Source organism: Petaurus breviceps, unplaced genomic scaffold (assembly GCF_028583685.1).
Source record: "Petaurus breviceps papuanus isolate PSGF00001 unplaced genomic scaffold, PetGlider_PUasm1.0 90740, whole genome shotgun sequence".
In the NCBI taxonomy this organism is placed as follows: domain Eukaryota; kingdom Metazoa; phylum Chordata; class Mammalia; order Diprotodontia; family Petauridae; genus Petaurus; species Petaurus breviceps.
Genome location: NW_027187330.1, coordinates 7,049,004 through 7,074,441, shown reverse-complemented (window position 1 = coordinate 7,074,441; position 25,438 = coordinate 7,049,004). Strand labels below are relative to the sequence as shown.

Sequence of the window (25,438 nt, the reverse complement as noted above, 5' to 3'; positions counted from 1 at the left end):
TATGGAAACATATAATAATAACTATAATAACTATTATTATTCTAGAGGACATGCATATGGCAATTGAAGATTTATCAATTACTTTACATACATCTTATTATCAACTCTATGAAGTAGGATCTATCATTGCCATTATTTTACAACTAAGGAAACCAAGACTCAGAGAGATTGAGACTTGCCTAGCAAGATAGCAGGCAACTGAGGAAGGACTTGAATCCAGGTCATTAAGGTCATTTGGTAGTGCTACCTCTTCTCTCCTTCTTGTCATCTCACATTACTCAGATGTCATTCTTGTCTATCTCCTCTGTCCTTCCACTCTCAAATGAAAAGGTGGCCCTTTTCTTTGCCAAAGTAAATCCCACTGCATATACAAATGATCCTATCCCCTCCTGTCTTTCCCAGCAGACTGCCTCCTCTGTCATCCTCACTCTCTCACCAGTCTTCAATGTCTCCTTGTCTACTGCCTGCTTCCCTGCTGCTTATAATCACATCCTTGTCTTTCTCATCCTTAAAAAAAACTCTCACTTGGTCATCTATCACTGTTTTCCTATCTCTCCTCTTTTTGTGGCTACACTCCCTGATAAAGCCATTTACAATGCCTCCACTTCCATGCCTTTCATGTTCTTATTTCTCTGCCATTTGGCTTCCAGCATCATTATTCAGCTGAAATTGCTTTCTCCAAAGTTACCAATGGTTTCTTAATTGACAAATTGAATAACCTTTCCCCCTTCCAGTTCGCATCCTTCTTGATTTCACTGCAGTCCTTGATAATTTTGATCACCCTTTTCTTGATATTTTCTTCTCTCAAGGTATTTGAGGTATTGTTCTTTTTCCTACCTGTCTGACTGTGCTTTCCTAGTCTCTTTGCTAGATCTTCATCCTGGTTATGCCCATTAACTCATAGCGTTTGCCAAAGCTCTGCCCAGGGCCCTCTACTTTCTCTTTTTGAAGATATCATCAGTTCCAAAGGATTCAATTATCATCTCTATGCAGGTGATTTGGGGACCTATTTACTCTGCTCTGACCTCTCTCCTGAGCACTTATTTTGCTTCTTCAACTACCTACTGGACATTTCTTACTGGCTGTCCTGTAGACATCTTAAAGTCAGTATATTCAAAACTGAAATCATTATTCCCCACCCCAAATGCTCTCCTCCACTTAACATTCCTATTATTGTTGAGGGTTCTATCATCCTTCTGGTCTCCTAGTCTCATAATATAGGCACCATCCTCAATTGCTCACTCTCTCAGTGCCCCTCCCCCCACTCACATTCAATCTGTTGCCAAGTATAATGGCAATGGTAATTTGAAGATCTTCCCTGCCCCTTAATAAGCCTAAAAGAATTTGAAGACCTTCCCTGCTTTGAAAATGAACTCTGTCCCCTAATAGACTGAATGTAGTCACATGGAGCCTGTGGTGGGAAGAGTTTGTTGAAGGGTAGAGAAGAGTCCATAGGAATCTGGGAGTCAGAGCCAGCTAGATGGTTGGGAGGAGATCTCACTCCCCAGGGAGACAGATAGGTTTGTGAGTAAATATTGGTCTGATATTGCTTGGTAGGAAGGCTAAAGGATGCTGTGGCTCTCTATGCTGTTGTGGTTTAACTTCTTTGCTACTATGATGGATTCAGCTTATTGGTTTTTGGGTTTGATTTTCTGGTGTCTGAATAAATGTTTTGCTTCTTTCTTCTATATGGAGAATCTGTTATATTTTGCAATTGAGTACCATGCGGGTATATTTATAGTGATTGTGGGTGCTGTGAATATTACATTGGTGCTACATCAAGTTCTATTGATTCTACTTTCACAATATATGTGTCTTGTTCTTTCTTCTTACAATTATGAGCCATACGTGGTGCAGACTTTCATCACCTCAAACTGAGACTATTACAATAGCCTTCTGTTTGGTCTTCATTCCTCATCTCCCACCCACTGTAGTCCATTGTATGTTCAAGTACAAAAGTGTTCTTCCCAAATCACAGGTCTGACCGTATCATCCTTTTATTTAATAAATTTCTGTGTCTCCTTATTACCTCCAGAATCAAATATAAAATATTTGGCTAGGTTTTTAGAGTCTTTCACCATGTAGCCCCTATCTTACTTTACTCTCCTCCATGTATGTGGTACTGCTCCCCAGTCTGCATTTTCAATGGTTTTCCCCTATGCCTGGATTCTCTTCTCACTTTCACCTCCTGGCTTCCCTGGCCTCCTTCAAGATTCAGCTGAAGTCCCACTTTCTGCAAGAAACCTTTTCTGCTCCACTTTAGTGCTAGTGCCTTCCCTCTGAGATTCCCTTCAATTTATCCTGTATACATCTCATTGGTTCCTAGCCATTTGCATGTTGTATACCCTGTTAGAATGTGAATTTCTTGAGGAAGGACCTGTTTTTGCCTGTCTTTCTATACCCAGAACTTAGTACAACGCCTGCATGTAATCAGTGCTTAATAAATGCTTGTTGTATTCCTGAGTCCAAGTTCAAAATCTTATTACTGAATCACAATGTCTTGGTTACTAGGAGGTCAGCTAAAAGGGCATATAGAAAGCCTTGCTGCTGTTGTGTTGCTTCAGTTGTGTACAATTTTGCTCAACCCCATTTGGAGTTTTCTTGGCAAAGACACTGGAGTGGTTGGCCATCTCCTTCTCCAGCTCATTTTACAGATGAGGAAACTGAGGCAAACAGGGTTAAACAACTTGCCTAGAGTAGCTTGTAAGTGTCTGGGGCCAAATATGAACTCGAGAAGATGAGTCTTCCTGACTCCAGGTCCAGTGCCCTAAGCCTAGACAGACTTAGAATTGTGTAATGATGATCTATGGAGTTAGGTGGAATATTATTCTCTCAGCAGAAGCAAGATGTTTGCAGGTATTAAGATGTTCAAGTCATCATGCTTTGCTATTCAACACAGCAGGATAACCTTTTTTAAATATGGTCATGAGTACAGTATGCATGAGACTTGGACTGGATAATCTTTGCTTAATCACTGAGGTTATCTTAGAAGAATCAGAATGGAGAAGGGTGAACTCTCTTTTCCCCATTTTTCTATGTTCTCTTCATGAGGAATTAAAAACGCTGGAGACTGAAAGAACATGAAACGTGTGTGTGTGTGTGTGTGTGTGTGTGTGTGTGTGTGCAACTTGATTAAACAACATTCTTGTGGCTAAAAAATAAATGGACCTAAGAGAGCATTAGTAATATCCTGTCCCATTCTATGGCCTGTTCCTCAAACAGTGAGGCATATTGCCAAGAGTAAGGAATTTGGAAGGTCAGAATTTGTTTGTGTTTGGATACTGCCTTTAACATTTACTGGTGCTGTGACCAGGAGTAAGTCACTCAATCTCTCTTACCCAGTTCACACATCTATAAAATGGGGCTAAAATTCTCTTTAGCACCTCTTCCAAAGACTTGTTGGTAGAATAAAATGAAGTAAAGCATGTAGCATGATATGTAAATGGGGGATATTGTTATTTAAAGGCTAGGGTCTCAGATGGCCTTATGATGGGGTCACCTACACTATATAATTGGATTGTGCTGAACAGTTTCACCCCTCCCCCCAACAAACATATCTTCTTCACTAGCCTACTACAGGAGCATAAATTACTTTGTTAAAGAGATTTGTTCCCTGGGGACTTATAGGATTTCCTTTTTCAAGAGTCTGCTAATTAAGGCAAGAATAGTCCCTGAAGGTATAACATTTTATACCACTGTCAGTTACACCCTTCAGAAGGATTTGTTACTGGTTCCCTAAGAGGGTAGCCTTAAAGGAATGAAACACAAGATAGTCACTATGGATGGAGAATAGGGACTTACCAAGGTGGTTGCTTGAAGGGAAATCCATATTTTATTTCAGTGTTATCACATTCTCTGTTTCAGGGGATGTGTAGGAAGCTGTGGGGGTTGCCTCCCCAACATGGTCCCTGGGGCTCATGATCCTTTCTACCTTCCCCTTTCTCTTTTCTCGCAGCTAGCTGCCTCCCTCCCTCCTTCTTGGTTATGCTCCTGTTGAAAGCAGAGAACAAAGTACAAAGAAGGACAGATCTTAGATCTAGGACAGACCAGAAAAATCACCTAGTCTAACTTTCTACCTTCAGACATGTAAAATAATCGCAATCCAGCAGGCATTTAATAAATACATAGGTTACACAAAGAACTGGGGTTATGGGTGCTGTCCTTGCCATTGAGAAACTGTATTATGTTCCATTGGATCCCTACTCCTGCTCCATTTTACAGATGGGGCAACCAAAACATTTCACACTTTACAAATATTCTCTCATCCTTGAAACAGGCCTGGGAGGTAGTTGCAATTATTACCCCCACTTTATAGATGAGGAAGCCAAGGAAGAAAGAGGTTAAGTGACTTGTCCAGGGTCACACAGCTAGTAAGTATCTGAGGCAGGACATTTGTGTGCCAAGATCACAAAGCTGCTAAATGCTAGAGCACTTAACGGCTTGGTCCTGGCACCTAGTCTATTCTGAAAGTCCTTTTAAAATGAAGTCAACAAGGCTCTGAAAGTGTTACTTCAGCACATGACTGTGGCAGATAAGGAACTGCCCTGCTGTGTGGTTGATTATTTATCAGGTCAGAGTGTTGTTGCCGTTAGCACAGGCATCCATCTTCATAGAAAGGGAGAGCCCTTTAGTCCCTGCCAGGAATGACTTATGGATATTGCATCTTCATCAGTAAGCCACCATGCCCGCTCTACAAGCCAGGTCCCAATTGCCCCGAGTGGGCCATTAGCAAATAGATTAAGGTTTGTCCTTAATGGCTAATAGATGGCCTGCTAGGTAGAGATGGTACATTTTCTTAGTTTTGGTTGCAGAGACTTATTGCCAGTCTAGGACTCTTCTAGGCTATCAGAAAATAACAATTTTTGTGTGTGCATGTGTGTTGATGTGTGCATGCATGTGTTGCTGTGTGCATGTATGTGTTTGTGTATATGTGTGTTTGTGTCTGACTGTATGTATACGCATGTGCTTATGTGTGTGAGTGTGCATTGTGTTTAGTGGATGGCAGACGGGTATGGTACTTCCTAAAGAGAATTCATGATCCCACAAACCATTTTGTTCTGAAAAAAATTTGCAAAGAGTCACCGACAAACTGAGATTAATTGGGCTGTCATTTGAGGTCATGGTTTGAGAGCCCATGGAATCCAGCCTGACCTCTGAGCACCGTCAGCCTAAAGGATGATGGAGTCAAGATCGTATGCTTGGTTAACTTTCTCTGTTGACCAACTGCCAAAGGAGGTTTGGGGAGGGAAGAAGAGAAGTGACCGGGAAGCTACAGGAGCTGCTCAAGCAACAGGAAAAGCAGACAACAGCAATCCTTGAATATCAGCTCTGAAGAGAGTATGGCTCATACAAAAAAGCTAACGAAAACTACCAGTTAAAAGTAGCCAAGAGTTTACTTTGGTTCATACATATTGATGATTCTCCTTCAATTAGTTGACATGAAATAGCAGAAACAAAATTACATCCTCTCTCCTGTGTTCTTTTCCATCCTTTCCTCTGTTCTCACCTTTCTTCTAGGACTGGAGAGTAATGCATGCTCCTCTGTTCAAGAGGTCTCCCCTTTAATGGTTTTCTGCATTGTAACTGGGTTAAGGAATTACATTACCTACAAGAGCAGATAACATATCAGCTAACTAACTCTTAGCAGGGCTTAGTTTATTTGATTAATTCATTACTTCCCATGAGCAACCTTGCACAGAACTGGACCAGGAGAGGAAGGAAAAATGAAGTGGTTATATTTACATTGTGGGGGTTGAAGGGTAGGAAAAGGAATTTTGTCCTCCCCATTCCATACCCTCAGTCAGTCAGTCAATAAACATTTATCAAGTGTCTACTGTGTTCTAGGCACTGTGCTGGGTGCTGGGGATATTTAAAAGGGTGGACAACAGTGTACCCTAAAGGAGCCACAGTACAATATGCAAATCACCATGTACTTTCAGAATGAAATTGTGTCTTCTTCTAGTGACAATCCACTTGGTATTAGTAAATGGGAAATGTTCCCTCTCCTTGTGCTCCTGGGAGAGTGGGTTTGCCTGGATGGGAGTCTGATAGTGAGCATCTGCCTATGGAGATCAGGAAAGACATTGAACTGAATTGATCAGATATCCAGGGGTAATGATGAGAATGTTTCCCAGATCACACTAACTAGACTTTGATCAGAGAGTGCAATTCTGAGGCTCCACTTGCACTGAAGAAATTAACCGAGAAGCACTTATTAAAGGCTTGTTATATATTCCAAGTTCTGGTGATATGAAGGCAGAAGTGAAATATTTCTTGCTCTCAGGGAGTCTCCATTCAATTGGAGGAGACAACCTGCTAGGAACTGAGGGCAACCACAGAAGAGGTGGCCATCACAGCTGAGGGGACTGAAAAAGGCCTCCTGAAGAAGGTGAGACTTGAGTTGAGTCTTACAAAACATCTAAGAAAGTCAATAGATAGGGGTGAAGAAGGAGAACATGCTACCCACAGCATTACCATCTTTGTCTGCCTTAGGGAATTGAACACCATAACTGCTCATAGAAAGTCAAATTTGTCCATAATTTAGGTCACCCACAAGATGGTCCAAAGACATCAGGAGCCAGGTGGTAGATGAAATCCCTTTGAATTTCTTCCCCATACCAAATTTCTTTCTCTTAGAAAATCTAACAGAGAAGATTTTTTGAAAACTTGCTTCTTTTATCCCTCTCCTCCAAGCGGCAAACTGGAGTGGTGCAGAGAGGACAACTGTGTTGGAGTTACTGACAGATACTTTTTGAATTGCTAGACAATGCACTTTTTGTTTTTAGTGCTTTTAGATCTGAGAGGAGGCAGGCAGGAAGAGATGCAAAGCAAAGGAACTGGTCTCATCCTAGGAGTCTGCATAGTGCAATGAAAGGGCTGAAATGGTAATGAGGAAAATTGGGTTTCAGTCCTGAGTTAGCAGCTGATTCACTGGTCTACAGTTTCTTCATGTATAAAACGATGGCATTGGACTTAAGGAATGGTGTCTTAAAAGATGACTTTCAACTCTATCAATATAGATCTATAAACTAATGGCAATAAAATGGGGAGGCTCAAGGTGCCATCAGGTTTCCCCATGCAAAGCCAGTCCTAGTTGCTCCTGGGTAACATAGGGATTGGATGTACAGCTTGAGTTCCATCCCTGGGCTCTCTACAAGACTGTAAAGTGTCAGGAATTGTTGGTTGTAGTACTGGATATCTTGTTTGATATGTTGATAAGGAAATACAAATTATCTATGATGTAAATAAAAAGTATGAAATAATGAATGAATGAAAAATAAAGTATTTCTATTGGTGGTACCAAATTGCCACTTGGGATGTATTTCATTGGGATGTAGCAGTGACTCCAAATAAACACCACTTTCTCTAAGATAGATGTTCCTACCCAAACAGCTTTTTTTTAATCTAAGAGAGGTATGTGATGAGTTGTGACCAAGCCCTGTGAGTCTGCTCCTACGGGGAAATGGTGAAAGGGAGGGTTACAGTGATTCTCTGCATGTCTCCATGACCTCAGTCTCTAACTGTTCCTCCCTGTGTTTCCTGTTCTGGTTTCACTTTTCCTTTTCTACAGTCAGATCATTTAAAAAAGGCAATGACTTGTCTGCTACCTCTGCCCCTGCATGCTATATTGGCCCACAACCCAGGTTCATTTTCATAATTCACCTTCTACCAAAATGATGAGGAAGTAATGAAACCTTGATGACTTAGTTCCCTTACAAATTTACAGTATTTAACCTCAACTGTACCCTCTGTACTGCATAGCACTCCTTTGATCTCTGACTCTCTATCATATTCCCCACGGTGGCTCTTCCAGAGCCTCAAGATGCTTCTTTCCTCAAGCCCACCCCCCTCAACACTTTACACAGGCATGATGCTAGGAAGGTAGTATCAGGTAGAAGTGTTTCATTTCTACTGGTCTGGAGTAAGTAAACTTAGAGGCACCATATAAAGGCTAGTTTTATTCTTTTTCTTATTCTTATTATTATGGAGATGAGGAGGCAATGCATTCCAAATAAATGCAATAGCACCAGTGAAAAGGCATGGAGATGAGAGGAGGAATATCCTGTGTGAAGAATAGAAAGAAGGTTGGACTATAAAGTGTGAGGGAGAGCAACATATCCTAAAATTAGAAAGATAAATTAGATCCAAGTTGGGGTGAGTTTGAATGCCAAGCATAGGGCTTTATAATTTATCCTAGAAGTGATAGAAAGCCACTAGAGTTTATTGAAATGGGGGAAATATGGTTAGACCTTCATTTTGGTAAGATCAATTCGGTAGCTGAGTGGAGGATAAGTTGAAATAGGGAAAGAATTGAACTGGGAAGACCAATTAGAAGTTTATTATAAGGTTAGCAAGGTGGCATAGTGAATAGAGCACCAGCCCTGTAGTCAAGAGAACCTGAGTTCAAATCTGCTCTCAAACACTTTACATACTTACTAGCTGTGTGACTTTGGGCAAGTCACTTACCCCCAGTTGCCTTGCCTTTCCCTCTCAAAAAAACCCAACAAAACGAAATGAAAACAAAAACACACAAAAAGTTTATTATAATAATCTAGGTTGGAAATAACAAGGGTCTGGATTAGGATAGTGACCATGTGATTGATGGTGTGAGTGAAAAGAAGGAGAACATCATGAGAGCTGTTCTGGAGGTCTGACTGATGTGCTTTGAATGGTTTGTCACTCAGAAATTTGTGAGGTATTTTAAGTAATGTGCTTGTCAATATTGTTCTACTCATCCAGACCAAAATATGCTCCTCTGGCCGCCATTACCCCGTATGTGTTATTTCCTTCATTGGAATCTCTCCATTTTGCATTTGTATTTCTAGCACTTCATTACATCTAGTGCTTTGTACCAAGTAAGTGCTTAATAAATGCTATGAAATCATTAATTCCTTCATGCTTATATGGTCAATGGCTGCATCCTATTCTGCTAAACCAGGAAAAGGGATGTATTTAAGATAACTTCTGAGCAGAGATGCTCTGAAGATGACTATTTTAATAGAAGATATCTTTAAATACCATTTTGCTTGATGAAGAAAGTTCAGACTACTTAGCCTGACATTCAAGCCCTTCACAAATGGAGCACCATTTTATTCTCCAGCTTTACTTCCCACTCTTTTTCATGTACCCTATTTACCAGTCAACTTGTATTACATAAGGTCGCCATATGCATTTCTCAATCTTCCACCCATGTACTTCTAATTAGACTTTTCCATGTGACTGTAATGTCACTCTTTTTTACTCTTTCACTATTCACAGGACCATGAAACTCTATAAAATTAGACCTGGAAGATATTTTAGAGGTCAATGAGTCCAACTCTTTAATTTTACAAATGAGTAAACTGAGGACTTGACAAAGGTCACACAGGTAATCAGTGGGGTTTGAACTCAAGTTTTCTGACTCTAAGTCTAGCACTCATTCCAATGCTTTTCCATTCTTACTTTATCCTTTAAAACCCACCTCAAAGACTATTTCCTCTTGGAGACTGTTTTGGTCTTCTACTTCCTTTATCCCTCCAATCATGAATAACCTTGACCCAGTGAATCTCACATATGAACCAGAATCATATGAATTCTACCATTGTTCTAGGATTGGATGTGTCCATCTACTACCCTATCTACTATCCATCTACTTCTCATGTGATCCCTACAACCCTTGAGAAAAAACTATGGTGCCCCGGGCACCAGTCCATATGTGTGCTGTTTCCTTGAGGTCATGGACAATCTTTGTATTTGTATTCTCAGTGTTCAGTACAATAATTGGCATATAGTAAGCCCTCAATAAATACTTTTCCCATTTTTTATTCACACAATATTTTGCCGACACCCCTCTAATGTACTTATTGTGATAATTATTTATCACAATTATAATGATTTGGGCTTGTGTAGTTGGACAGTGCACAGAATGCCAGACCTGGAGTCAGGAAGACATGAACTCCAATTTGGCCTTCAACATTTACTAGCTGTGTGACCTTAGGCAAGTCATTTTACCCTGTTTGCCTCAGTTTCCTCATCTATAAAATAAGCTGCAAGAGGAAATGGAAAACCACCCCAGCATCTTTGACAAGAACACTCCAAATGGGGTCACAAAGAGTCAGACATGACTGAAATGACTGGACAATCTTCCCTTAGTAGATCATAAATTCCATGATAGCAGGGACTGAAACATATCTATATGTGGGGTCTTCTCCAGCTATGAGCACAGCACTCTGCACACAGTAGTTCCTTAATACATGCCAGATGCATTTTGACCTAAATAATGTGCTGCCTAATTTTATCAATTTGCTGTGAGCAGCAAATTAGGTAATGCTTGGGAAAAGGCTTTGTAAACCTTAGAACCCTATGCAGAGAGAAAACGGAGATGGGTAAACATTTCCAAATTTTCTTTCAGTCATTTCTAGTGCCATTTAATTTTTTTTTAGAATTGTTGTGTTTATATATAAACAGATGCAACCTGCCTATAATAACACCTACTCTAGTCTTTTGCTTTAATGAACGAATGTAGGGCTCTCCTGTGGCATTTGAATCTTACTCTTATTTCAAAGAATTAGATTATGAAGACAGTAAAGCATCTGCGACAAGCATAACTGGTACCTTCTCTGAATACAAGTAACTTTCCCTTCCCAGAACAGTTGATTGCCATATATATACATTAAAGGACAATAATAAGAGATTCCTTTCCCACTTCCTCCAAACTCTGGGTCCTCCTAGACCTCTTTCTCAATACAGAACACCTCTAATAGGTTCATTCACCATCATCTTCATTACCAGCAGTTGCAGCAGCAGCAGCAGCAGCAGCAGCAAAACTATCATTCTTGGTCTAGATTTACTGTCTTTATCATGCGTCATTCTGAGAATCTTTAACTGCCCCCAAGAATTATACCATGTCCACACACAGACTAACTTGGGGGAAAAAAACAAAACCAATAACCGTGATTGAATTTAGCCAAAACAAATGCTGATTTTTCTTCTGTTCGTTTGTTTGACAAATAATCTATAACACTGTGTGCAAGCTTAGCTGTTTTAACTAAACTCATTATTGTCAGATTAAAAAAATGGTCAACTTAATTCAAATGGTCATTTTTCCAGATTTGATTCCTTCAGTGAGTTAAATTTTCAAAAACAGGCTTGTGTGGATTGCTGCAACCTAAATGTGAAAGCAAATCACCTGTCTAAACAAGTACCTTGAGGTTTTCTTTCTCTATTCTAAGATATAAAATAATCATATCTAAAGTCAAATGTTCACTTCTTACTGTATACATTTATTACATACTCTGGACCCTGAGTTTACTCCAAGCCCTGAAGCTCTGGGTCCAAATGCCCCTTGAGAGACCCTATGGAGACTGTCCTCACGTGTGGACAGCAAACCTAGTGAGCTAATTCATCAGGGTGGTCACATCTTGAACAAACTATGGAGGTGAGCTGAGGACATGTTTTTCTCTGCAATTTCAAATTCCTTTTTCTCAGTGCATGGGCAATGCTAAAGAAGGTTCCTCTTTTATCCGTTAGCTAGACTCCCACCCTGTATAAGAGACCAAAACTGTCCTTTTTGGTAATACCAGTCCAAGACTTCCCATCGCCTGAGTCGAGTAAAGAAGAAATACAAGGAAATGATTAAAAAAATCAAATTCTTACCGAAATATCTTGCTGCAAACGTCTTTCTTCTGCTGGAAGCTGTAGGAAACATAATGAAGCTGACAACCTATGTGCAAATTTCTTCTGTATCCTTTTTATACAGAACCAACCACATCCTCAAAGAGACAAGCTAATTCCTGTTTTCCAGTAATAGAAGATCAGCATCTATAGAAAGGAAATATATTTAGAATGCCCTTTATTTTCTGTTTTCTTAAGTTTTATACAAGGATCCACCCTGTGATGGTTTAGGGCCCCCCAAGAGGCAGCTTGGTGTAGGAGTGAAAGCTTGGAAAGAGTGAGGAGTCAGGAGAGATCTGGGTTGGATCCTGGCTCTGATGCTTACTAGCCACTCAATGGGGGCCAAACCTCTCAACCTCTCTGAATGTCAGTTTATCTGGAAATGGGAATAATCATGTATGTGTTATATGAGCTAAAAACTTTGTGATTCTCTAAGATGCTGCATAACCATGAACTGCTCCCACTATTCCTGCTTCTCTAGAAGCTTTCACTTTTTAACTTTACTGGTTCAATTTTTTAAAGCAAGGCTTTGTCTTTTGGAAGCCCCTACCCCCATTGTAGCTCATCCATTTGCCCTTCAAATAGTATGGAAAAACAGTGATGCCAATCCTTTAAGCTTTCAAAGGATAGGCAGAGGGAGCTAAATGTGAGATCATTTTTCACCATTTAAAAAAATCAACTTAAAGTTTGAGAAGTTTTTGGTATTACTAAATAGTCTCTCTTTGTGTAAATAATAAAAGGTAAGGGCTGTTGCCTTCTCAAATATCAATTCTTCTTCTTCTTTCTTCTTTTCTTTCTCCTCCTCCTCCTCCTCCTCTTCCTTTTTCTTCTTCCCAACCCTTCCCCATCCACAATTACTACAGTCCTAATTATTCATTTACTCCTGTTTCCTTCCTCAGAGCATGATCATAGGGAGAATACTTGTTTCAGGCATCTAGTCTAACAAGCCATGGAATGTAGGTTGACCTCCCAATAAGAATGCCTAAAGGAACTCATCAGTACCACAGTGCTCCTATTGGGAGGATTCGTTGAAGGGAAGTAGGATCCAATAAAGAGGGGAAAACTATACTCATAAGAGGTTCCTTCCTAATTGAGGTCTTTGAGAGGTTAGATGACCACTTGTTGGAAATGTCATGGAAGGGATTCCTCCATAGGTATGGACTAACTGGGCTTTGAGATCCTATCCAACTCTGAGATTCTATGATTCTGTCAAAATATGGGCTCTTTTTCTTACAAAGTCTTTTCCTTATTGCCTTTAAGATTGAATAAAAATTTTTTGTTGAGTATTTAGAGTCCTTCAAAATCTGGCTTCAATCTTTCTTTCCAAGGTGATGATGCATTTCTGCTCCTTGCACACTCAAGGTCCCAGTCCAACTGGCCTACTTGCTATTCCTTTTACGTGGCATTCCTTCTTCTTTTGTATTGATTGTTTCCTATGCTTGAAGCACACTCCCTTCTCATCTATTCTTGGACCCTCCAATTCCCTTCAAGACCCAGCTCAAATGTTACCTCTTAAAAAGATGCTTCTGTTGACTTTTCCCTTTGTTAATTCTTTCCCAACCCCAATATTACTTCATACTTATTTTGCACATCTTCTGCATTTAATTATCTTTGTGCACATATCTCTCCAGGGAGCTATAAGTTCCTGGAGGGCAGGAATTGTTTCATTTTTTAATCAGTGTATTTGCCATACCTGGCGCATAATGCTATTTAAAAAACATGTTAAATTGCACTGAACTTCCTTAAAGGACAGGCAGCTGGAACTGTTCAAGCATTTTCCAGTTCTAGAAAGAGAGGAGACTATATTTTGGAATGGAGAGAGGGACAGAGGAAGAGAGGGGGACAAGGGATGGAGTAGAGTCACTGGCTCATTTCTCCACTGACATAATTAATGTTGGTCCATATCTGTTTTCTCTTTCTAGCACTGATAGCTCCTACCAAGCCACTCATGCCCACTTGTTAGTATTCTGTCTTCCAGACTGGAGTGAGCTTGAACAGAGGGGAGGATGCTATGATTCTCAGACCATCCTACATATCATTGATGACTCATTTGCAAATCACTGCAGAATGAGGGCAGCCATTCCTTGCTTCACACTGGGCTTTCTGCATATGTCATGTGTGATTTCTGCACTTTCTGCTTCACAGTGATCCTTAGTATTTTCCTGGAAGAAAAGTCAGTAGAACTGTAGGATGGGAGAACAGTTCTGGCCACATTATACCTCCTTCCCATTGGACTCTAGCCATTTTATACTAATTCAGCTACAAAACAGTTCTGGGATTGGAAATATGGTGAAGGAACTTGTAAATGTGGGCCAGAGAGGTCTGGCGAGAGGCAATATTTCTAGAATAAAGAAAGATTACAGAAATTTGAAAACAAAATAAACAAAATTCTGAGAGATAGTGTCCTCTTTTGCTTCTTCTATCTTTCTAACCATTCCTCAGCCTTCATTGATAAGTCAAAAAGGTAACAATTCTTTTGTTCCTTGTCCTTGCTTCCATATTCTTTCTTGACCCAAATTCCTATACTTTCTCTATGCCGTCTTATATCTGTCTATTTAAGAAGCCCTCTGAAGAATAGTAACATCCATGATTCTTTTGTAGGTCAACCAATTTCATCATTATTTTCTTTCTTATTTTTTTTCCTTCACTGTGGTGTCATTGAAAGAGAAATAAATTAAGAATCAGGAAAACTGAGTTCTAGTTCTGGCAATGCTACCAGCTAGCTGTGGGATATCTGTCATCATTTTTATCTTTCTGATCCTAATCTTCTTCATCTATAAAGTAAGGATGGTAGGGGTTGAACTAGATGGTCTCAAGTCGTTTCCAACTCAAATGTGGTTCTTGGTTCTACTTTCCAGGAGAATTTAATCATAGACCCTCTCCATGGCCTAATTCATGTTTTATAACCCAAGAGCATGTGTTAGTGTGAAAGGAGGCACTTTAGAGGGGAGAAGGTGGGGGTAGATAGGACTAAAACACTCATATCTCAAAGGTGACACCTTGGATAAGGAGACAGAAGGTCTAACATGTCAACATGTCCAAAATTAAAACCATGGTTAGAATATTAGGACTGAGGAGCCCAAGTTGAAACTTGTACCTAGAACTTCTGACTCTAAAATGAGAGTGAGATCAGTGATCTATTGGAAAAGGCCATCACAGTTAAAAGATCAAGAAATTGCATCTCTTAATTTTGTAGATGGAGAAACTGAGACATAGAGAATAAAATGACAAGATCAAGAAATTGCATCTCTTAATTTTGTAGATGGAGAAACTGAGACATAGAGAATAAAATGACAATCACATGGTTCTGTAACCAGGAGTTGAACCCAGGGCTTAGAACACAGTATTTGTTCCATTACAACCCTCTACATCTAATCTTCCTCCATGATTTCACCTTGTAATTTCCCTGATTCTCTTAATGGTGCAATCATACACACACACACACACACACACACACAGAGAGAAAATGGGACAATTTTTGGTTCTTTTTCTGTCCTTTTCTTCCCACAGTTGTTAAATCCTTTGCTTTGTCCTCTGAAATATCTAACATTAATGTCCCAAAGTCTCTTAGGTAGGTTTCTTGCCTCTTATATTGTTTCTCCAAAATATTCAAGACCAGAGGTCTTGAACTCACATGTGGCCTGAAGAACACGAGTGCATTCCTAGTCAGATTCACATGTATTTTGGAAATGCATAACAAATAGATGAAAATACCATAAAACATAGATAATGTTGATTCATGGTTTTTTAAATCAACATGCATCCAGGAAGGATCTCTTTCTATTTGAGTTTGACACCACTGATTTACACCACTATCAAAGTAATCTTCCTTATGATTAAATATTCCTTATGATTAGGTTGCTTTCAGTTATTTTTTCAGTCATGTTTGATTCTCTGTGACCCCATTTGGGGTTTTCTTGGCAAAGATACTGGAACAGTTTGCCAATTCCTTCTCCAACTCATTTTACAGATGAGGACACACAAGTTAAGAGACTTGCCCCAGGTCCCACTGTTAGGAAGCATCTGAAGTCAGATTTGAACTCAGGAAGAAGAGTGTTCCTGACTTCAGACCTGGTGCTCTGTCTGCTATACCACCTAGCTCCTTTTCTTATGTTACTACCTTACTCAAAGACCTTCCCTGGCATTCCATTGCCTACCACATACTATAAAATATAAACCCCTTAACCTGACATTCAAGGAACTTGACAATCAGATTTCAATCTACCTTTCTGGCAATCTATCTTTACTTTTCTGTTGTGTGGCACTCCTCTTCACAAACTCCAAATTCCATTCAAATGAGATGACTTACTTTTTACTGATTGCTTCTTACCCTCTCCCGCCTCTATGACTTTGCTCATACTATCTCCCATACCCAGATTCCTCTGTCTCTCACATAATATGAAAACCATAGGATGGTAGATTTATTGCTAGAAGGGACTCTTTTAAAACTCATCTAATCAAACTCTCTCACTTTATATGTGAAGAACTGAGGTCTAGAGAGTCATAAATGGTGTCTTGCCCAACATTATAGTATCACAGCCAGGACTTGAACCCAGATCCAGTGAGAGCAAAACCAATCCTCTTTCTACTGAGCTATGTTGCCCTTCCTCAAGGGAGTTGCCACCTCCTTTAGGAAATTTTCTGGTTTCCTACCTAGAAGTAATTTTTCTCTCTCAGAGTCTATCAAGACACTCTCCTCACCTCTGGACTTAATAATTTTCTGACTTGAATTACAGCTATACAGTGTGATATAGTAAATAGAAAGCTAGTCTTAAAGCCTGGAGGACATGAGTTCAAGTTTTGTCTCTGAAGCAAAGTAGATAGGTGACCCTGTGCCAGTCACTTAACTTCTCAATACTCTGTGCAATTCTATAAGACCTAAGTTACAGAGAAGCTGCCAATCTGATTTGGTAGAAGTGGTTTCTTTATCTCATTATTCCTTAGACTAAATCCCAGGCAGCTAGATTGTGCAAGGGACAGAGTACTGGGCCTAGAGTCTGAAACACTCATCTTCCTGAGTACAAATCTGGCCTCAGGTGCCTGCCATATGTGTGATCCTGAACAAGTCACTTAACTCTATTTGCCTCAGCTTCCTCATATGTAAAAGGAGCTGGAGAAAGAAATGGCAAATCACTCCAGTGTCTTTGCCAAGAAAACCCATAATGGACTCAGGAAGAGTTGGACACAACTTGAACAATTACATAATAACAAAGTAAAATTGTAGGTCCAGGCCCACTACCTGTCCTTAATAACCTTACACCTTAGAGTGGTGGAAATAGTTCTAGCTTTGGCCCCAGAGAACCTAGGTTCTCTGGCACTCATATGCATATGACCTTGAGAAAGTTACTTGATAACTCTCAATTTCATTTTCTTTGTCTATAAAATGAAGGCATTAGATTAGATGACCTCTGAGGTCCATCCTGGCTCCAAGTCTATTATCCTGTGATTCCTGTTAAATTATAAGCTCTTTGAGGATGGGTGTGTGTCTTTTCTCATGTTTATGACCTAAGCAGTAATGCAGCTCTTTTCATATAGTAAGCACTTATTAAGTAATTGTCAAATCCCACTATTTGCTGTTGAACTGAAAGATTGAAAAGGGGATGGAGAAATGGATAATCAAACTATTGATTGATGAATTGTCTATGGCTGGACCATTCTCTTTCCTCTTTGCCTGGGGTTGATGATATAAAAATAATTCAACCATTTATGCCAGCACATTGGATCACAGAATGAGAAGCTCAATGTAGCTTTCCTGAGAGTTTCCAGGACACATAGGACATACACACACACAGCACACACAGCACTCACACACACGCATGCACATGCACACATGCATGCACACACACTTTTTGTTTGGGGGTGCAGGCAGTGGATGGGGGGAGTTGCTTGATATCACTGTTAAGCAAATAGTACACTGATCTTTTATGAGTTTATTAAATAACAAATATTGGTCACTCTGTAGAAGATGCACTATTTATCCTTCCCCCCATTAGCTTTGTGACCTCAGAGACAGCCAACCTCTCACTCTTTCTCTAAGCTAGGAGAATTGTGACATGCCATGCACGCTATTTAAAAAAAACAAAACCCATCTCCAAATAAACACTGTAGCTGTCCTTAAATTGCCTTTCTATTCTATATGCATCTGATTCCTCCCTAAGAAAATGGTACATATTTCAGTTCTCTACCTCTGCTAAAAAAAATAGAGGGTAGGTTTTTATCCCCATTCTAGAAGTTAGGGATGGCAGACAAGAGAAGTGCAGTGGCTTTCCCAAGGTCAAAATGCAGGGCCCAGAAACTGGAAAGGGGAGGCGCCTGCCACCCGCACCTCCCACCTTTCCACTAAAAGCTAAAGCTTAGACCAGGTTACCTTGGTGGCTGCTCTTCCGCAGTAAGCATTCTTCTGCCTGTCTGTGGCACCTGAGTCATCCAGATCAGCTTCTGACTGCAGCCAGAAACCAGCAGGCAACTGCAGGGCACTCTGCCTACTTAGGGATCTTCTTACGTAGTGAGAACTGGACCATCCAGAAAGAACCTAAACTTCCTCTCCTCTCCCTCTCCTTTCCCTTTACCTTTCCCTCTCCCTTTACCTTTCCCTTTCCCTCTCCCTTTACCTTTCCCTCTCCCTCTCCCCTCCTTCCCCTTTCTCCTCTCCTCTCCTTCCCCTTTCTCCTCTCCTCTCCTTCCCCTTTCTCCTTTCCTTTCCTCTCCTTCCCCTTTCTCTTCTCCTCTCCTCTCCCTTTCTCATCTCCTCTCCTCCCCCTTTCTCCTCTCCTTCCCCTTTCTCCTCTCCTCTCCCCCCCCTCCTCTCCTCTCCTCTCCTCTCCTCTCCTCTCTCCTTTCTCCTTCCCCTTTCCCTCTCCCCCTTTTCCTTTCCTTTCCCCCTCCTTTCCCTTCCCCAGCACCACCCTGTGTTCTTGCTGTGTTTCACCCCAGTGCCACTTCGGTGAAAAGAAGGCATATGTTATCAGGGGGACAGAGACTGCACAGCTTGGATATCCTCAATAACTGTTAAAGGAAAGCCACCTTCTGGGGCTCCCTGGGGCTCCTGGCTTGTGCCTGGGGATGCTGAAATCAAAAGCCCGCAGGTTTGAGCTCTCAAAGGCACAGCAGCTTCTGCACTGGAAAGCTCTGTCTGATGAGCTCAGCATTCTTTCTGACTTGTTGGTGCTTGGTTTTGTTCCTTGCATAGAGTGCCACCTTCTGGGTATTAGAGAAGAAGCTGTTAACTGTTTTAAAAAGTTTCAGATTTTCCCAGATTATTCAACAGCAGCAACAGCAGCAGCAACAACCAAAACAAAAAGCTTTTTATGAGGTACCTACTATGTGGCAGGTATTGTAGTAGGTACTGGTGGAGGTAGGTGGGCAGGGCGGGGAGAGTACAAAGGAAAACAAAACAAAAAAGAATGTCTGGCTCTAGGCACTTATTTTCTTTCTTGGGGTGGGTGGTGGGTGCAACAGTTAGGTAAATACAAAGTAAGGTGAGAACTGAGGCTTAACAACCGTGGATAGTGGGGGAGACCCATGTATGAGATGAGCCATGCCTCAAAGAAAGCTAGAGACACTATGAGATGGAATAAGAATGTAATACATTCAGTTATGATTCCCCTGCCTTCCATCCCAGGTTCACCACATCCTTGTTTCTCATTTTGTCTTCTACTCCAGATTTTATGGACACTTTGGGTTCAAGTTCTAGGTTATTTCTTTATCTGGAGTTTCTTTAGCTATACGTTTTTTCTGTGTCCCATTGGTCAATTTCCCTGTGTCCTCCAGGATGAAGTGGAATTCTGGAGAGAAGGAAAAGGAAGACATTTTCTTAGGGTCAAGTTAGTAGCAGATGTGTCCTGAGCCTTACATTGGTTGGACTAAGAAAAGTTCAGGAACATACCAAGTAACAAAGTCATAGAACATTAGAGCCCAAAAGGGTCCTTTGTCACGGTCTCATTTTTAAAATGAAAAATGAAAAAAACAGAAGCCTAAAGGCTACTTTTCATGTGAGCATTGCTCCCTGCTCTGTGTTTGCTTAGCAAAGATGAAAGCAAAGGCTAATTACCAATTAATTGCAGTCATCACATTTATGCACATTTTCCCCTACCCATCCCTCCTAAGAGGGAAAAATAAGATATTTTTCTTTCCACAATTCTTTTCTAGGGGGAGAGAGTTCATTGATAACAGTCATCATCTTGAAAATCAAGTCATGGAAAGGGTAAGATTAGTTGTAGCAATTCCAAAGTAAAATTTGTAGCTCTTCATGTAACACCATTTGGTGATGTTTTGAAATATCATTCTAGAGTATTTCCTTTCTTCTTTCCTCATTTCTTCCTTCCCCTTCCCTTCCTCCTTCCCTCCTTCCTTCCTCCTCTCTTCCCTCCCTTCCTCCTTCCTTCCTCCTTCCTTCCTTCCTCCTTCCTTCCTTCCTCCTTCTTTCCTTCCTCCTTCCTTCCTTCCTTCCTTCCTTCCTTCCTTCCTTCCTTCCTTCCTTCCTTCCTTCCTTCCTTCCTCCTTCCTTCCTTCCTCTTCTCTTCCCTCTCTCCTTCCTTCCTCCTTTCTTCCTATACTATTTTATGACCTAGATTGCCTTCCCCCTCTAGATTTCGACGTGGTCATTCATTTGACCAGCTTTCTACCTACTGCTGAGAAGTTTCTCAGACTCCATTGGTTTTTGTTCTTGACCTTGAATAACCTCAGAGAAGATGCTAGAAGAGACATGAGGTATAGTGGAGGGAGTCTCCATCCTGTTTGAGAGAGTCAAGAAGGAGTAGCTGATATGTTGGAGAAACCAGGGATCAGAAGGAGCCTCAGACAGAACGGCATCTTGAACTGAGTATGGAGCAGAGTGAATGCTTGGTGGTCATTGTCTAGCCTTCTAGTGGGGGTTGTTGAGATGCCATTAAGAAGGAAGGGTAGGGCAGGGAAAGCAGCAGACTATATACAATTTTAACAGGAGTGTGCAGTGCTGGTCAGCAAGCCTAGAGGACTAAGGCAATAACCAGCAGGCCTTGTCCTAGTGAGGAACACTAGCTTAGCTGACACCACCTTTCTTTACCCTGTTTCCATCCCTCCTTGCTCCTCCTTTGGTTAACCATTTCACCATTTGTCACTCATTCAACAAATATTTATTAAATGCTAACTATTTGCCCCAAGCTATGTTTAGTTATAGAGAGACAAATAAGAAGCCAACAAGTAATTTACATTCTATTAGGGGAGACAACATGAACCCAAATGGTTATATACAATCATGCAGGATAGATCAAGATAAGGATGGACTTGTCTATTGCTCCACTTCCTGTCTCTGTTACTTCCCAGAGGACAGTTCCCCTTTCTGGCCACCATTCCTTTTTTTTTTTTTTTTTTTTTAGCAATCGGGGTTAAGTAACTTGTTCAAGGTTACACGGCCAGTTATTTCTGGGTGTGGTGCTAAGTATCTGAGCCCAGATTTGATCCCCAGGTCATCCCGACACTGGAGCCGATGCTCTTACTCGCTGTGCTACCTGGCCACCCCCACCATTCCCTTTTAGATGTTGCCTTGCTCATTACAATACACACCCTATTGCCTTGGGATTGGGTGAATGGAATTGATGAAGAACTCTTGCATGAGGAAGCATTTGACCTGAGACTTGAAAGAAGATATAGATTTGAAGAGGCTGAGGGAGAACATTCCATTCATAGGAGATAACCAGTATAAAGGCACTGAGACAGGGTTGTTGTATTTAAGGAAGAACACAACAAAAGACCAATGTGGATGAATTATGTGGCATGGTGACAGGTGACCAAGTGACAGGTGGCCAAGGTCCCAGGAGTGCCCAGCTGAGGTGACAACGGTGTCCTCAATGGTAAGAGGGAAGTTCAGAAGAGGGATGAATCATGGGGAAAAGATTACTAATTCTGTTTTAGACCTGTTGACTTTAAGCTGCTTAGGGGAAATGTTCCCAATGACCAATAGGCAGTTGGTGATATGGGATTGGCACTCAGGGGACTCCAGTGTTAGATAGATAGATCTGAATGTTATTTACATTAAGATAGAAGTCAAGCCAATGAAAGCTGATGAGAGGATAGAGAGTAAAGAGAAGACTTAGCAGAAAGCCTTGGGATACATCCACAGTTAATGGATGTGACAATGGATGGAGATCCAACAAAGAAGACTGAGGGGTAGCAGTCAGGCAGGTAGGAGGAGAGCCAAGAGGGAGCAGTGTCACAAAAACCAGGAGATAAGGAGAGACTGAAGTTTAGGACCGGGGAAAGGATAGTAGGGACAACCTTTTGTAAAAGATGGGGGGAGTTGGGGTCCAGAGCGTGGTAGGGGCTGCCTCTTAATCAGAAATGGGAGTAAAGGAGAAAATAGGTGTTTGGAGGTGATATCAGAGGGATGTGGGAGAAAAAGAAGGAAAGAAAAGGGAGCCCATAGCAAATGGCCCAATTTTAAAAAATATTTATTTTTGATGTGAGGGAAGATTCTCAGCTGAGAGCAAGAGGGAGGGAGGGAGAGGCTTGGGGAAGAAAAGGCTTAGAACAGCTGTTTTTCTGAGTGATATAGAGACTCATTTTGGGAGGAGAAGGGTCACCTTGTTGTATGAGGGCTCTGTTGAGATGACAAAACCTGTATTTGTAGTACACTCAGTTAGTGTGGTTTCTTGACTTCTACTTAGTTCTATTCAGTAACACAAGTAAAAGGGAAGGACACAGGCAGTGAAGAGTAATGTAAGACTGGGGTTTGGAAGAGGCATGGGAGATAGTACAAGACAGCAAGGGTATTAGAGTAGAGAGTATTGGTTTAACTAACTCAACAAAGGGTTGAGATTGGGAAGAGAAGATTGTGGTCAGAACAAGGATGATGGATTGGCAAAGTACTGAGTGGTAGAGGGATTGCAGCCCACAGTGAGGCCTCCAAATGGCTTTGGGGATAGTAAATTGGGGAGAGAAGGAATAATAAAGGGTTATTATGAGATAAAGAAATTTGGGATTTCTTGAACATGGAAATCAAACACTGATGCCTGGTAGCAAGATCAGATGTATGGCCAAATGTGAGTAACTGAGAAGTAAAGGAATAGGTCATGGTAGTCCAGTTGATTGAGGACCTGGGAAATTAAGGGGCAACATAAACAGGTATGTTTAAGCCCTGTAGAAGGAGGGCAAGAGTTAAGATAAAGAAAAAGACCGTGAACCAAGTACAAGGATTATTGAGAGAGGAAGAAAAGTTAATTCTCCATGTCCTGCTTTTCCTCATTTGGTTCGTGGAAGAAGAAGAGATAGAGGGGAAAAGAGTCAATTGTGTCTCCTAGACTTAGTTGTTTTCTGATTGCTTACTTTAATTTTCTGTGCTTTTTACACAATTCTTTTGCTGGGACTGAGTGCATGGGAGGTATTCAAAGTTCTTAAACTAGCTCTCTCTCCCTCCCTTCCTTCCTTCCTCCCTTCCTTCCTTCCTTCCTTCCTTCCTTCCTTCCTTCCTTCCTTCCTTCCTTTCCTCCTTCCCCTCCATTCTTTAATCCCTTCAAACCTAGATAAGACTCTTTTAAACCAATACATATAGTTTTACTACATGGCTTGGCGGGGGGGGGGGGGGATACATAGCAGCTAGATGTTTCATTGGATAGACTGTTGCCTTTGGAGTCAGGAACACCTGAGCTTGAACCTTGCCTCAGGCACTTAATAGCTGTGTGACCTCTAAACAAGCTACTCTACCTTAAAATGATAGTAATAATACTGACTTCAGATGTTATTGTAAAGATAAAATGAGATAACATTTGCTTAGGGCTTGGCAAACCTTAAAATATTATGTAATTCATTGTTATTATTTTTGCTCCAAATGGTCATGTGGATTATTTGTTCCTGACCTGTGGTAGAACCTTCCGAGCTCCAGTTGGTCTGATCAGTCACAGTTGGACACATTGTACTTTGCCACCAACATAGTGATGTCACTTTGGTCTTCTTCAGGCAAAAAGGACAATGACCAACCAATTATTGGCTGGAATTTGGTTAATTCTTTTAGAACAATTAGAAATTCACAGCAGTCATTCCATACAAAAGTTCCCTCCCCACTCCCTCCTGTGCTTTTATTAAAAAACCGATTGAGAAAAGGGGACAGGACAGGTAGTGAACAGATCTCAAAGAAGCTTACTCACATTCTGGGTCAGTCTTGGCTGCTCTGTGTGACTGGAGGGAAGTGACTTTACCTCATGACTGCCACATGTTTAGCTGTGACATGTTAAAAATATCTTTCAGGAAAGAAAAGTTACAGCGATGAACACAAGACTAGCTCTAGCCAAAGACTAATGCACTGGGGTTCTATGTCTTGTGTTACCAGGCCTAAGGCCTAATGAAGGTCATAAAAATCAACAAAATAACTTGAATGATTCTCTGCTTGGGATATTCATTCATTGAAATACATTTATTTTCAGTGGCAATATGTCGTTAGGGATACAAGCAACCTTATTTTGTGCAAACTCACTTGATGAAGATATTCGATGAAAAGAGGGGGCAATACCTTGATTCTCAACATTTTGTTGTTGTGAAACATTTTCAGATGTTTAAATTTATGTTAGATGCTAGAACTATTCTTATTGGTAAAATGAAGTCCACGGATCTCTGCTAAGTCAATAAGGATTTATCAAGCACCTGCTACATGCATTGTGCTATGTACTGGGGTTGCAAAGAAAGGCAAAAATCAGTCAGTGCCCTCCTTGACACTCTCCTCTAGGGTTTTGTAACACTGTTCCCTCTTGGCTCTCCTCCTACCTGCCTGATTGCTTCTTCTCAGTCTTCTTTGTTGAATCTCCATCCATTGTCACACCCATTAACTGTGGGTGTGTCCCAAGGCTTTCTGCTAAGTCCTCTTCTCTTTCCTCACTGTACTCTTTCCTTTAATCCTCTCATCAGCTCTCATTGGCTTGACTTCTATCTTACTGTAGAAAGCATTCAGATCTATATTTCTAGCCTTAGACTCCCCTGAGTGCCTATTCCACGTCACCAATGCCTACTGATCATTGAGAAAATTTCCCACAGGCAGCTTAAACTCAACATGTCTAAAACAGAACTAATAATATTTTCTCCATGATTCATCCCTCTTTTGACCTTCCTCCTGTTGTCCCCGCAGCTGGGCACTCCTGGGACCATGTAACCTCTTCACTTGGCTACCTGCCACCATGCCATCCAGAACTCATCCATATTGACCTACTGTTGTGTTCTTTCTTAAATATAGCAGCCCTTTCTCAGTGCCTTTGTACTGGTCTCCTGTGAATGGAATGTTCTCCCTTCTCATCTCAGCCTCTTTGAATCTATATCTTCTTTCAAGTTTCAGGTCAAATGCTTTTGTCAATTGCATTTCCCCAACACCAAAGTAATAGTGCATACGTTCTAATGGGCAAGACGACATCTAAAGGGCAATGGTGGCCAGAAAGGGGAACTATCCTCTGGGAAGTAACAGAGATAGGAAGCGGAGCGAAAGAGAAGCCCATTGTACTTGGTTACCTTGATCTATCCTGCATGATTGTATATACCCATTTGGGTCCATGTTTTCTCCCCAATAGAATGTAAATTACTTGTTGGCTTTTGTGTTGTCTTTCTAGCATTAAACACAACTCCTAGCAAATAGTTGACACTTAATAAATGTTTGTTGAATGAGTGAATTACAAATGGGAAAATGGTTAACCCAAGGAGGAGAAAGGAGGGATAGAGATGGGGAAAAGAAAGGTCTAGTCAGCTGTTTGTGCTCCTCACTAGCCCAAGGCCTAGAACTAACAATCAGAACAAACAAACAAACAAGCAAAAAAAAAAACCCGAAACAAAAACC

The 25,438-nt window shown here is 41.0% G+C and overlaps 1 protein-coding gene across 2 annotated transcripts in view; it reads right to left on the bottom strand.

The window, feature by feature from the left end:
- ARHGAP22 (Rho GTPase activating protein 22) overlaps positions 1-18,122 on the bottom strand; it is a 424,298-nt gene extending 406,176 nt beyond the window's left edge. For both annotated transcript variants that reach the window (XM_069067251.1, XM_069067252.1), the window contains exons 1-2: positions 18,020-18,122; positions 11,635-11,799 (exon numbers count right to left, since the gene is read on the bottom strand). In XM_069067251.1, coding sequence (XP_068923352.1) covers positions 11,635-11,686 — 52 coding nt within the window. In that variant the 5' untranslated portion in view covers positions 11,687-11,799; positions 18,020-18,122. The remainder of the gene's footprint in view (positions 1-11,634; positions 11,800-18,019) is intronic.
- Between the last annotated feature and the right edge of the window lie 7,316 nt (positions 18,123-25,438).